Source organism: Onychomys torridus, chromosome 3 (genome assembly GCF_903995425.1).
Source record: "Onychomys torridus chromosome 3, mOncTor1.1, whole genome shotgun sequence".
Lineage (NCBI taxonomy): Eukaryota > Metazoa > Chordata > Mammalia > Rodentia > Cricetidae > Onychomys > Onychomys torridus.
In genome coordinates, this window is record NC_050445.1 from 85249915 (window position 1) to 85264252 (window position 14338).

General features: G+C 40.1%; 1 protein-coding gene across 3 annotated transcripts; it reads left to right on the forward strand.

Moving 5' to 3' along the window:
• Positions 1 to 951: 951 nt before the first annotated feature.
• Kbtbd8 (kelch repeat and BTB domain containing 8) lies at positions 952 to 13131 on the forward strand. 3 transcript variants are annotated; one of them, XM_036181296.1, is made up of 4 exons: positions 952 to 1027; positions 1586 to 1796; positions 6605 to 7719; positions 11259 to 13131. In XM_036181296.1, the coding sequence occupies exons 1-4, from the start codon at positions 1012 to 1014 to the stop codon at positions 11720 to 11722; spliced, it is 1806 nt and encodes a 601-aa protein (XP_036037189.1). In that variant the 5' UTR covers positions 952 to 1011; the 3' UTR covers positions 11723 to 13131. The 3 variants fall into 3 exon arrangements, with proteins under 3 accessions (XP_036037189.1, XP_036037191.1, XP_036037190.1); XM_036181297.1 differs by lacking the exon at positions 952 to 1027 and adding an exon at positions 1065 to 1110; XM_036181298.1 differs by lacking the exon at positions 1586 to 1796.
• Positions 13132 to 14338: the final 1207 nt, after the last annotated feature.

Here is a 14338-nt window from a genome sequence, read left to right on the forward strand (position 1 = left end):
TTCCAGGAAAGGTGCAAAGCTACACAGAGAAACCCTGTTTCGAAAAACAAAACAAAAGAACTGGAAGAGCTGTGTAAGAGCCAAGAGGACTTCTGCACTGTCTCGGGGAGCTCCAGGCTCAGCCTCTCTCCATCATCTTTTCCCAGGAAAGCCCAGAGGACTTCTTCACTTTCAAGGAGCCCAGGGGAAATCAAGCATCTGGTCATCCCTCCCGGCCCTCCTGTACTCTTGAGTGAGACAGGTGTTTCCTGGGTGTGCTAGAAAGGTAAGCCAAGTGGATTCTGATCCCGAGTGGCCTTGTAACCAGATCCAGCTCTTCTGTGATAAAGCAGGGCATGTTGGCTAAGGCGATGCAATTTCAAGTGGGCGTCACAGGTGACTGACTCATCAGAGGTTTGCTTTGGGGCCTACCGATATTTTTGTTCTGGGTAGGGTGTCTTAATTCCTTTGCATTTTTGGATAACAACCGTCCTGACCATTTCCAACTTTTCAGAGTTTCAAAGCTCTCACGTAGAGCGCGTTTTCATACCGGAATCTAGTCACGGGCAGGGAGTTTGGGGAGTGAAGAATTGATTTTTAAAGCGGAGTCAAGAATAGGCGAGAGGCCTTAGCCAGGAAAATTTGGGCTACAAGAGCTTCTCCTACCTCACGCCTGAGAGTGACAGCGCTCCTGAGGACTACATTTCCCGGTGGGCGATGCGCATCTCACAGGCATAAGCTGGCGGGCTCCGGACTCTCCACCTCCGCTCAGCTAGCCAATAGGAACGCCCGGTTTGGGCTTCTGCCCGACTAGGAGCACGCGGGAACGGGGGCACTAAAACTACATTTCCCGATGAGCAATTATTCGAAGGCCGACCAATCAGCGCCATGCATTTCGAGGCTTGGGGAGGAGCCGGCCTGGTCAGCCGCCCTCATTGGCTAGGCGATGCTTAGTAGAGCCGGAACCCGGGAGCGAGCGAAGCGCAATGACATTTCCTCTTTAAATAACCGGAGCCGGGGCCCCTTGGAGTAATGGCTGCGTCGGCAGGTGGGTGGCGCGGTACGGCTGCCGCGGTGCTAGAAGAGGGAAGCTAGGCGAGCGGTGATCGGCCCCGACCTGGGGAGGCGGCGGTAGGCGGGAGGGAGGGAAGGATGGAGAGGCGGCGGGCGCGGGGGCGAAGATGAATGGGGAGGAGGGCGGTGGGCGGCGCGCCCGCGGAGACGGGGCGTCTGGATACCGGCCGCCCGCGAGGCGGTTGCGGGGCGCCCTGGCGTTCGCCCTCAGTCGCGCTGCCCTCGGGAGGCTCTCGATCCCCGCTCGGCCCCGAGCCGAGTCCCCGCGCACCGCCGCCGCCGGTTCGGCTGGCTCGCTTCACACCCTCCCTCCGCGAGCGCGGGGTCCGGGCTCGCCGGGCTCCCGAGGAGCGCGCCGGCCTGGGAACTTGTTCGCCCTCTCTGGGCGCTTGGCTCCCCGAGCCCACGTCGGCGGTCCTGTGCCTAGACCGGGGTGTTTGTGTGAAGGGGCGGGGGGCGGGTGCGGAGGGGGAGGACCCACGACGCCGTAACTGGCTTCGAACTTCTTGTGGTTGTACGATTTTTTTCCTAGATTTAAGTAAGTCTTCCCCAGCAATGAATGGGATCCCATCTTCCGACACAACCAACGAAGCCATGGACCCCTTCCATGCTTGCAGTATTCTTAAGCAACTCAAAACAATGTACGATGAAGGACAGTTGACAGACATTGTAGTGGAAGTGGATCACGGGAAAACATTTTCCTGTCATAGAAACGTTCTTGCTGCAATCAGCCCCTACTTCAGGTATGACGACGGTAGAAACTTGTGTTACTATCCATTACCGGATTCCCTCTCGTCCCCAGTATTGCCCATTTGGTTATGATATTGAGTTGGGACAAATAAATGAAGGCAAACAATGAGTTTGTTTTCTGCGAGGAGGTAACAGGCCTTATTAATGAGCCCTCGTTTTGAACTGTGGGATTCTAGAGATCAGAGAGTTGGATTTTAAGTTCGTGGACCTCTGTGTGAGGTGTTCCCCAATATGGAAGGCGCCCGCTGCACTAATACATGGTGGTTGCTACATTGGGCAGCAGCGAAGATATACAGTGTTTCAATCATTGGAAGTTTTATTAGAGAATGATCTACAATTTATTTTTAAAAATTGATGATTTTTTTAAAGTACGTATAACATTTTTTTTAGAGTTTAAGACACAGGAACCTGTTCCTTTACAAGTAAATCAGGACGGTAGATTGTATTAATGTCATGGAGTTTGTAAAAAGTAGTGGAAGAGCCGGGCGGTGGTGGTGCACACCTTTAAATCCCAGCACTCTGGGAGGCAGAGCCAGCCGGTATCTCTGTGAGTTCCAGGCCAGCCTGGTCTACAGAGATAGATCCAGGACAGGCTCCAAAACTACACAGAGAAACCTTGTTTCGGAAAACCAAAAAAAAAAAAAAAAAAAAAAAAAAAAAATAGAATAAATGAAATAGTTTAAGTCTTTGAGTCTTTGTTTCCAAGATTCCCAGAAGTAACTGCTTTTTTCACTTTTCATTTTCTGCTTACTTTTATCATAAAATATTGAAAAGTGAACATTTTAAAGTCGGGTCTGAAAACTAAATTCTTATTCTCAAAACAGGTGATTGGAAATGGTAACTTTGTTCCTGAGCATAAGTGTTTTGTTTCAAGTATTTTCAAGTATTTTCTTCTAAAAGCCCTTTGGTATTCAGTCGTGGTTTATGAAGGATAGCAAGAACATTCTGTCAGCCACACTCTGGCTTTATCTCTCAAGCTGCTTATAGGGCACATCCCGCTGTAATGCTGCATTAATGAGTTTCTTGGTCCTCCTTTGCAGAATGCTGGGTTGAATGTAGTTGATCCCCCGCCCCCGCCCCTACCCAGACAGGGTTTCTCTGTAGTCTTGACTGCCCTGGGTCTTGCTCACAGAGGTCTGCCTGGCTCTGCCTCCCGAATCCTGGGATTAAAAGAGTGTGCCACCACCGTCCGGCTTCAGTCTGATCTTAAAACCAATTAGAGCTGGGCAGTGAGGCATGTCTTTAATCCTTCAATCTCAGCACGCAGGGGCAGAGGCAGAGGCAGGCGGATCTCTGAGTTTGAGGCAGCCTGGGCTACAGAATGAGTTTTAGGAAAGTCTCCAAAGCTACACACAGAAACCCTGTCTTGAGAAACAAGCGGACAAAACCCGATTAGATTTGTCGTGGGTAGGTCACTGAACTACTAAGTATTAATTATCATGGGGTAGTAAGCCAGCCCAGCAATGGAGACCACTGCTGCTCTTCATGTATGTGTTTGACTATGTCCCACCGTTGCTCCTTACCAAACTGAATGAAGCTTACTTGATATGTACTGTCTTCTATAACCTTAATAATCTTATCTCTAATCAGATACATATGAAGTACATACATACATATCCCATTTACGTAGGAAAAAAGATTCGGTGAGTGCTATCTGAGTCATTCAAGTGGCAGAGCTAGATTCTATTCTAAAAGTAGCCTTACCGTGTGACACTTGTAGGACAAAAATGGATGAAATGGGTCTTCATTAAAGTTTCCGTTTTAAAATATAATATATATATATATATATATATATATATATATGTATATAATCTTTGATAGTAAAATAATTGGAGCTTCAAAGTAAAAGTTTTCTCACTGAAACCTTAGACTCTAGATAATACCTTATAAATGTCACATATAATTAAAATTAGATTTTGAATGCCTATACAGAAGAAGTATGGATACAGTAGATCTTAGTTTCTAAGAAGTTAAAAAATGCTTGGAAATATTTCTGAACATTCCATTAACATGTAGATGTTGCTAGAAAGCTAAAAAACTGAATTGTTTTCTGCACACAAGTTTCTTGGCTGTCTTGGTATGGGGACCTCAGAAGTCATACTTACTAGTTCCTCAGCCTTGCCTGGCAGCACAGGTGAAAGCATTAGAACAGCTGGAATGTGACCTGGCCATTTCCCGAGCCAGTGATTGCCCAAATTAATGACTGCGAAATATTTTTGCTACTTGGGATTCTGTGTGAGGACGTACTTCCAATGTATTTAGAGTACATGAAAAACCTTTTAGGGAACTCACTGAGGTATCAGGCCATTTCCATGAGTTAGCCTAGCCTGTTGAAGGCAAGATAAAGAGATATGTGATGACGTTCTCCCTTTCTACCTAATGAAGGCCCAGATTTTTCTTTTTATTTGGTAGCTTTATAGATGAATCATTCAGCACCTGAACTGGAAACCAGCTCAAATGTAGGAACAACTGATTTGTAGTCATCAAAGCCTGTAGTAATATTAAACTTAAAACTTACATTATTGAAGTGAAAAAGATGAGTAGTCTGCATACTTGTTGAGGCCTTGCACCCTCCAGGTTTCTCATTCATTCTACGTATTAAATCTCTCGCATTGAGGGCTGGAGAGATGACTTCATGGTTAAGATCACTAATTGCTCTTGCAGAGGATCCAAATTTAGTTAACAACACCCATATCAAGCCACTCACTACCACTGTAGCTCCCAATTCCAGGGGGATCCAATGCCCTCTTGTACTCTCTGCAGGCATCTGCACTCACATGTGAACAATCCTCCACATACATACATATAAATAAAAGAATAAAATCTTTTTAATAAATGAAGCCCCTATGTATTTGATGGGGATTTCAAAGGTGTCTGCCCATTTATCCAGTTAGGATACTTTTCACAGGATAACAAAACAAGTTTAAAGTGTCTAAATCTAGTTGCTTTTATCCCCTTACCACACAGATTTCTTCAATTCTATTAAGCACCCCAGATGCTTTTCAGAAAGAATAAAAGCACACACATCTTTTCTCATAGGGCTTTTGGAAGACTTTTACAATTTAAGAGTTTCCTAGAATGATTGGTTGTGGTAGTACACACATTTAATTCCAGCACTTGGGAAGTCAGAGAGATGCAGGAGGAGCTCTGTGAGTTCAAGGCCAGCCTAGTCTATGTAGTGAGTTTCAGAACAACCAGGGCTATGTAAAAAGATCTTGTCTCAAAACAACAAAAAGTTTTTTAGAATGAAGCCTCATAGAAAGGAAATGATGTTTACTTAAAATTCTAAGTGTTTTATGTGCTTACTGTTTCGGGAAAGAAGGTTTCATAAGTATACTCAGTTAAAAAAGAAGTAAAAACCAAACTGTCTTGACTGAAGCAAAATATTACAGCATGCCCAAGCTGTTCTCAGACTTACTGTTGCTCAGGACGTCACACTCTTGCCTCAGCCTCCCATGAACTGGGGTTATCCACCACTGCACCCACTTTAGAAGCTTAGTCCTGAGGGTATAAGTTGGGGAAATTAAACATAATTTCCATGGAATTAGCAATGTGTTAAATGTGAAACTCTTTTCAGAAAAAGGCATTATATTAAACCTATCATAATTTTTTCATATGGATATAAGTAGGTAAAATACAGGAACTTTAACTTTAAAATGAATTATATCTGTTTTAAGGAAGGGTTTTCAAAGTATCCAAGAATAAGTAAAATGGATTTCAGTTTTAAAAGGTATAGGTGAAAAATATGTACCTTTGAAGAATGCTATTCTCTTTCTGAGATGAAAATTTACTTTATGTATACAAGTTCCGTTGTAATTTTCACTGGGCTATCAAAGATTTTATTAGATTGGCTCACCGTGCTTAGGACTAATTTAGCTGTCCTGATGACATATTGGGCTTTCTGGGACATGACAATTTAAGGTCTCTTGTCTGTAAGGCAGTTTGACTGGAGGCTTGAGTAGGTGCTCCAAGGACAATCAGATCTGGTTTGCTTTCTTACCAATAGTCTCCTTTTTCCATAGTTAGCATGTGAGAACAGAATCCTGCCCCTCTCCCTTTCCCAGGTCTTATGTGGACTCGTGTGACTGAGGAACCCAATTGGCACACAATCTGATTAACAAGAGATGCCTGTAAGAGTCTTACTAATTTTATATGCACAGAGGAATTTTTATAAGAAAGTAAAGTCCACACAAATAACTGAAGCATGATGCATTTGTATCTATTAGACAAGGAACAGTACATTTGTCAAGGAATGTCAGGGTATGCGGCTATCTGGAGTAGGACAATAAATTTTAGGATGTTCCTTAAGGATATGTGGGAGTGAGGGAGTTGTAGAAGCATTTGAGAGATAAAGAGTGACTTCAGAGTTTCTTTAATCAGGCTCACTCCAGCCACAATTACCCAGTTACTCTGGTGATCATGGCTATTTTCTAGTGTTGGTATGTGAAGGACCACCATCCTGGAAGAGTCTCCATGATTTGCTGCATAGAGGGAGGCGAGCCACATGGCCCTTCCATCAGCTTTAGTTAGTTCCCCAGGTGATTTCACCTTGAAGCAATCTACCAGTGCACCTATTTTTAGACTGTATGTTTTTTTAACTCTTGGCACAAGATGGAATGGCCCTGAGAACAGAGCTTTTGAGATTAACTAGATTTAAATCCTTGTACTAGTTCATCCCTGTGCAGAACATGAAGAATGTATTCCTTTTGCTTCAGAAGGACTTATCTGTGTGACAACTTTATACTTCTAAAAATTTTCATTTGTCGTACATATAAAATATTAATCACTTTTTCTTTCTTAGGTCCATGTTCACGAGCGGCCTTACCGAGAGTACTCAGAAAGAAGTTCGAATCATTGGTGTCGAAGCTGAATCAATGGATTTAGTATTGAATTATGCCTATACCTCTAGAGTTATTCTGACAGAGGCCAACGTTCAAGCCTTGTTCACTGCAGCTAGCATCTTCCAAATTCCTTCCATACAAGACCAGTGTGCTAAGTATATGATTAGTCATTTGGACCCACAAAATTCTATTGGGGTCTTTATCTTTGCTGATCATTATGGTCATCAGGAACTTGGAGATCGATCAAAAGAATACATCCGTAAAAAGTTTCTGTGTGTCACCAAAGAACAAGAGTTTCTCCAGCTGACAAAAGACCAGCTCATAAGCATACTAGATAGTGATGATTTAAATGTAGACCGGGAAGAACATGTTTATGAAAGCATTATAAGGTGGTTTGAACATGAGCAGAATGAAAGAGAAGTACACCTTCCAGAAATTTTTGCCAAATGTATACGCTTTCCTTTGATGGAAGATACATTTATCAAGAAAATTCCACCTCAGTTTGCACAGGCCATAGCCAAAAGCTACGGAGAAAAGGGACTCTCCAAAACCAATGGCTGTACGCAGAGGCTGGGAATGACTGCTTCTGAAATGATCATCTGTTTTGATGCTGCACACAAACACTCAGGAAAGAAGCAAACAGTGCCTTGTCTAGATATAGTCACAGGAAGAGTGTTTAAACTATGCAAACCACCAAATGACCTAAGAGAAGTTGGGATTCTGGTATCACCAGATAATGACATTTACATTGCAGGAGGGTACAGGCCAAGTAGCAGTGAGGTCTCCATCGATCATAAGGCAGAAAATGATTTTTGGATGTATGACCATTCCACCAATAGATGGCTATCCAAGCCATCCTTGCTTCGAGCCAGAATTGGCTGCAAACTCGTGTATTGCTCTGGTAAAATGTATGCGATTGGAGGGCGCGTGTATGAAGGTGACGGGAGGAACTCCCTGAGGTCCGTTGAGTGCTATGACAGCAGGGAGAACTGTTGGATGACCGTCTGTGCCATGCCGGTTGCAATGGAGTTTCATAACGCCGTGGAGCACAAAGAGAAGATCTATGTTTTACAGGGTAGGTGCCAGAGTGATGCCTCATGAAAGGGTGGCTACTTAATCATAGTCAAGCAGCTAGCATTCCTAGGAGTTCATATTTCTGGTTTCCTAACCATGAACTATACTAGACCATTCTGTCTGAGGAAATCAAGGTAAAAAAGTTTAAAATTTTTAAATATTTTTAAGTTACTGAAATGGTCCTTTGTTTTGTGTTATGTTTGGATATCATATAAAGTATTTCTAAAAACAATTTAATAAGTAATAGTTCAGCTATTACTATTTCAGAGCATTTTAAAAAGTCTAAACAAAGGTTAATCATTTTTGTTTTTCAATAATATAATCAAGATATGTAGCAACTACTTTTTTATGGAACTTACCAAATGAGTTTACTGGAATTACACTATTCATTTACCAAGGATTTTTTAAAAAAGGTTTATTTTTCTTTATATGTATGAGCATTTTGCCTGCCTTTATGTCTGGGCACCATGTGTATGCAGTGTTCACAGATCAGAAGAGGGTGTTGGATCCCCTGGAACATGAGTTATAGACAGTTGTGAACTGACATGTGTGTTCTAGACACTGGACCCAGGTCTTCTGGAAGTGAAGCTTAAACACTGAGCTATATTTCTAACTTTACCTTTTTTTTTTTTTTTTGTGGGTTTGTATTTTTTTGTTTTGTTTTGGTTTTTTTGCTTGCTTGTTTTTATGTATATAGGTATTTTGCCTGAATGTATGTCTGTGTACTTCATACCTACTTGGTGACTGCAGAGGCCAGAAGAGGGATGGATACCTTGGAACTAGAGTAAGATAGTTGTGCTGTGGTGTGGATGCTGGGAATCAAACTTGAGTCCTCTAATAGAACAGCTAGTGCTCCTAGCCACTGAGTCACTTTCCAGCCCCCACAAAGTGTTTCCATAGTTATGAAGCTTAATTACAAAGGCTTGAAATTATGTTCTTTATATCTTACCTTTTTTTTTTTTTTTAAATGGTGTGTATATGAAGGTGTAGGTGTGAAGATCAGACATTCACATTGGTCTTTCTCTATTGCTGCCCACCTTACTTCTGAGACAGGATCTCGTGGAAACTGGAGCTTACCAATTGTCTCAACTGGCTGGCTATCAAACCCCTCAGGAATCTGACTTTCTCCACTCCCTCACTGGAGTCACTGGGTTACTGGTGTGCCACAATGCCCTGCTTCCTTGTGGCTCCTGGGAATCTGAACTTAGACCCTCTTGCTTGTATTGCAAGCACTTTTCCCTTTAATTCTTTCCCCTTAACATTTTTCTTAAAGGTTTTACTTGTTGGGATTTTGAATGCAGTGTGGATAATTCTAAAATCCTTATTCATTTTCTGTATTTCTTAATGGGTTATATTTAAATGGTTTCCTTATATGACTATATAAATAAAACAGGAGCAGTGTAAGTTTTCATGAAGAGATATATGATTTTTTAAGCCCTATTCCATTTTAAAAACTTGTATTTTTTGCTCTAATCTTTTGACTTAAAATTTTTGAGAGATGCCTGGACATGTTTGCTGTACGTTGCTTATTTTGCAGAATTAACTAAGGAGAAGTACTGTCTGGTACCATATTTTAGTTAAATGAAAACTTGGCATGATTTGGGCTTATCTTTGTAAAATATAAAAGTGGATGTCTAATTCATCCAAGATGGTTATATCATTCAGTGTGTTGAAGTATGCTCCTCTCTCTCTGTCTCTATCTCTGTATGTTACTGGCAGAGTAGTTCATAGAGATAATTTTAAGGCTCAATGGAATATGTGGACTGTGTGTTAATGTAAATACTGTATCAAAACAGCAATGACTTAATAGATTATCAGGACCAAAACAGTTTTTAACTGGAGGTTGTATTTTACATAAGAAGAATCTGAGGCCCTGAGTCTTTTTAATTGTTTATCATTGATTTTAGTTTATTAAAGAGGAGTTGAGATTTTTTTAATTAAATTTTTTTACTCATTTTACATAACAACCGCAGATTCCCCCTCTCAACCCTCCTCCTACTCCCCTCCAACCCTCCATCTCCCATCCCCTCCTCCAAAAGCTATGGAATTTGCATGGGACTGGATTAGGCCCTCTGCATAGGAGAGACAGTTGTGTAGCTTTGTCTGTTTGAGGGGCCCTTGGCAGTGGGACAAAGATCTGCCCCTGGTGCATGAGCTGGCTTTATGGAGTCCATTATCTATGGTGGGATGCCTTGCTCAGCCTTGATGCAGGGAGGAGAGGCTTGGTCCTGCCTCAACTAGGTTGAGATTTCTTAAAATTAAACTTTTTGTTATAAGAAATTTGTAGAGAATTGAGACATGTAAAAGATCTTAATTCCATTTTCTTTATCAAGAATACTGTAATATGTTAGCCAATAAAGAGAAGTAATGTGTAAGCAAAAGTTGAGACTTAAATAAAATCGGAGTTGAAATGTCACTGTTATTAAGCAGGCAATTTAATTTATAGATGAGAGTATCTCTAATAGAATAGTTTAAAGGGAAGCTGTATGAATCCAGTATTTATTACTAACTCCAATAAAGCCTCTTTATATATGTAACCTGATGAAAATAGTTGAAGCTTATGTATTACAAGTTGAGCAACCCTAATGTAAAAAGCCAAAATGTTTTGAAATCGGAGACTTTGAGCACTGTTGTGGTTCTACACATGGAAAATGCCATACCTGACCTTATTTTACAGGTGACAGTCTAAACACAGGCAATGAAGATACTGTAGTTTTGACTTGTTTTGACTTGGATACATGTTTCGACTTGGAGTAATCTCCAAAGTAACATGTTATGTATATGTAGATACTCTAAAAGCCAAAATACTTAGAGTATCAAGCACTTCGGATAAAGAATGTTCAACCTGCCCTACCTATAACTGCTGAAGTATAAATTTAATCTGCCTGTAGGGTTTATATTGTTAACACACAGACATTCTACAGTGTTTTCATTAAGCTGGGCATAGCTACAGCTGCACATGCCTATAATCCCACTTCTCTGAAGGGTGAGGTAGGAGAATTTTAAGTTCAGGCCAGCCTGAGCTCGGGCTGGAGACCTTATCTCAAAAAAAAAAAAAAAAAATTCTCTATCCTTAGCAAGATCTTGTAATTCATTATTTTAATTCTTGCAGACATTTTCCTGTTGGCAGTCTGACTCACCATAGCCTTTTATTGTCAGTTTAGAAGAGTAACTGACTCAATGTCAATTCCATAAATTGTCTTGAAATTTATCTTTGCTTTATAACAACATTCATGTAAACACATCAGTGACTCACAAGCACAAATCTAAAACAATTCTATGTGCTATTTTCTAGCCAAATAGCACACATACATGTGATGGGTTTTTAATGGTTAAATTGTATGTGTGCATGTTGCCTGCCTTATTCTCCCCAGATCGTATATACCAATGCAGGTTGACTATAATATTACAGTTACTCTGTATATTTTAGGAGGCAAATGTTTGGAAAACATAAGCTCTTTAGTCTTTATAGGTTGGAATTATTAAAGATGCAACCAAACTTGAAATTTTACTTATTTGTTTCTTTTTTTCTTTTTTTAGGAGAATTTTTCCTCTTCTATGAGCCTCAAAAAGACTACTGGGGATTTCTAACCCCCATGACTGTGCCTAGAATCCAGGGCTTGGCGGCTGTGTACAAGGACTCCATCTACTACATAGCTGGAACCTGTGGAAATCATCAGCGTATGTTTACTGTAGAAGCCTATGACATAGAGCTAAATAAATGGACTCGTAAGAAGGACTTTCCATGTGATCAGTCTATAAATCCATACCTTAAGCTGGTACTTTTCCAGAATAAACTCCATTTATTTGTCCGAGCTACTCAAGTGACTGTTGAAGAACATATCTTCAGAACCAGCAGGAAAAATTCTCTTTACGAGTATGATGATATTGCTGACCAGTGGATGAAAGTGTACGAGACCCCAGATCGGCTGTGGGACCTTGGCCGCCATTTTGAGTGTGCTGTGGCTAAACTCTATCCTCAGTGTCTTCAGAAAGTACTGTAATAAGTAGCAGGCCTCAGCACGTCCCTGGCATCTTATACTAAGGAACCTTGTTTAGGAAATACTGTCAACATTGATGAAAGCTGAGAGTTTTGTATACAGAAATGGGTGCTCGTAAAGATTGTGGTGTGGGGAGGGATTTGCTTTTATCTTCATGATATTTTCATTTCAGTAAGGAAAGATAACAAAGTGCAATTATCAGCATTTTTCCACCCCTGGCATAAAAGTATCATTTTAGAATTTTGTGATAAATAGTCCCTGAAAAACCAGGTGAATCAAGACAACTATGCACTCTTAAAAAGCAGTTTGAGTATTCCTGGGTAGAGACATACAAACTAGTTAACGTGACTTTTTATTTTAAATACGGGTAACAATATGAGGCAATATCATTTATTTAGCTGTGATCTCTCTAACACAGAGAAGCACTAACTTAGATCCTCATTCGTACTATTTATATGTATTTACATATCTATTTTTGTGTACTGTTTTCAAGTGTACAAGATTTTAAGCTCTGTCAAACTGAAGGAAAACTCAGTCTCAGAAAGAACTTTCAGTCACGTTGTTTCATATTCTCATGTAACTTTAAGTTAAAACTTTGAAGTGGCAGTTTTCTGTCCATAACTTTTTCAAGTGCTACTGTCTCATCTTTTAAAATCCCAGAAAGGGCTCAGATTTGCAGGTGACTGGTGCTCGTATAAGTTAATTCACGTGTAGCTAGACTGGTTTAAATGGTTTGAGTCTGTGTTTCTCTTTCAGATTAGCATGCTAATTCCATGGCTGTGGCACTTTGCCTTGTGACTCCGCGAGGTCTGCTCTTTGTGTGATAGGATATGGCCGATGGCCATTGGTCGAACTGGATTCAGTTTTACAATCCCAAGTTTGCACTAACATGGGCTGTTTTGTTGCCCAACCTCTTTTTTCCATCCTCTACTTGTCCAGTCATTGTTGGTACCATGAAAGTCATAATTGTATAACTTATAATGTGAAGTTTTACACCTACTTTTAAAATTCTGTTTTCTAGAAATGAATCTTGCAGTACTCTAATAATTTAGTAGCTTTTAAGGTTCATATTACAGTTATAACCTCTTTATTTATTGCACTCAACATTGGTGAATATTTTTATGTTGAAACACTTGTTCTAGGTGAAGGTAATGTAGAAGGAAGGATGAAGGAGTAAACAGAATCGTAGCTTTCTGTACTGTAGGTTCTAAGGAGCTGTTTATATTTAACTGATAAGTTTCTCAATTGGTTTGTCCTTCATGTTAATATTCCTAACTAAGTCCATTTGTACCTAAGGCAAGTATTTGGATTGATAATGTACTCATTACTATGCTTCCTATAACTGATAAGTAATACACACATAAGATCAGAGTCTGTCCTCAATTGGAAGTTTGATTCTCTTAAAGAAAACTAGCATGGTTTGTATTGAGGAAAAAAAAAAAAAAAAAAAAAAGAAGAGGAAAGAAAAGGAAAAAAAATGTCTTGCACAAATTGTAAGGTGATACTGTGAAACAAATTGAAAACATTGCCTCTTGCATCACATACCTCCTTTTCCAGAAACTGTAGACTGCTTTACAAAGGCCCTCCAAATAGAGATGGTTCTCTGAAGCAGGAAGTCAAGTGGACAGCATTCACAGAATGAGTGTGTTCGTATCCTGCGCAGATAGATGTGCGGCTCCTCCTAATCTCTGTAAACTTTGTCAACCAATATTTTCTTACCTCTCTAGTTTGTCTTGTGTTTCCTTTTGCTTCATGCTGTTTTAGGGTTATTTCTGTGAATTTTTTTAATTACAGTTTTGCATTGCTAATGAGAGGGAAAAGTAGTTTTTACAAGAGATATCCATGTAATTTATTTTTGAAAGCTTTGTTGAGTATCTAAGATTTCCTGCCACTTTGACAATCTCTGTATTTAGGAAAATGTATTACTTGAAAACAAGACATAGAACATTGAGTTAGCAACGTACATGTTCCATATGATATATAAAAGAACAACACACTGTGGCTAATTCTACGCTAGATTTATTCTGTTGATCTGTACAACAGTTGATCCTTTTGTTATAACAGTGTATATTGAGGGTGTCATCTAAGTATAGTGTGTCAAAACCAAGGTTTAGAATTTGCTATGGGAGTAGAATATATATTGAATTTTGTATGAAGAACTATTTGTTTACATTACATAGCTGGGATATTTTGCCACTCTTAAAATGATTTCAGAAAAGGTCCTAGGAAACTAAGATTAGCGATACACGTGGGTTTATGTGTAGATACTTAAGGTACGTTTTCTTAGTATGAGAATATTAATAGAAGGCACAATGGCAACTACAGAATTAAAAGATCTAACAAATGCCAATCCCACTTTAACTGCATCTGAAGAATGTATGTAGCACTTTTCCTATATAGTTTTTATACGATGAAAACTGGGCTAGGTGTAACTATGTTGTAGGAAGAAGAAATTATTTATGTCGTCTTTGTTTCTTGTTCTCCTACAAAGTTGATGTGTAAGCGTCAAGCTGATTTCATTGGTGCATGAGGAAAAGTGGATGTGATCTGTAAGGAATCAGAGTCCCATGTAAAGAAGTTTTAAATGGCATTCAATATTCAGTGCTCAGGTATGTAGTA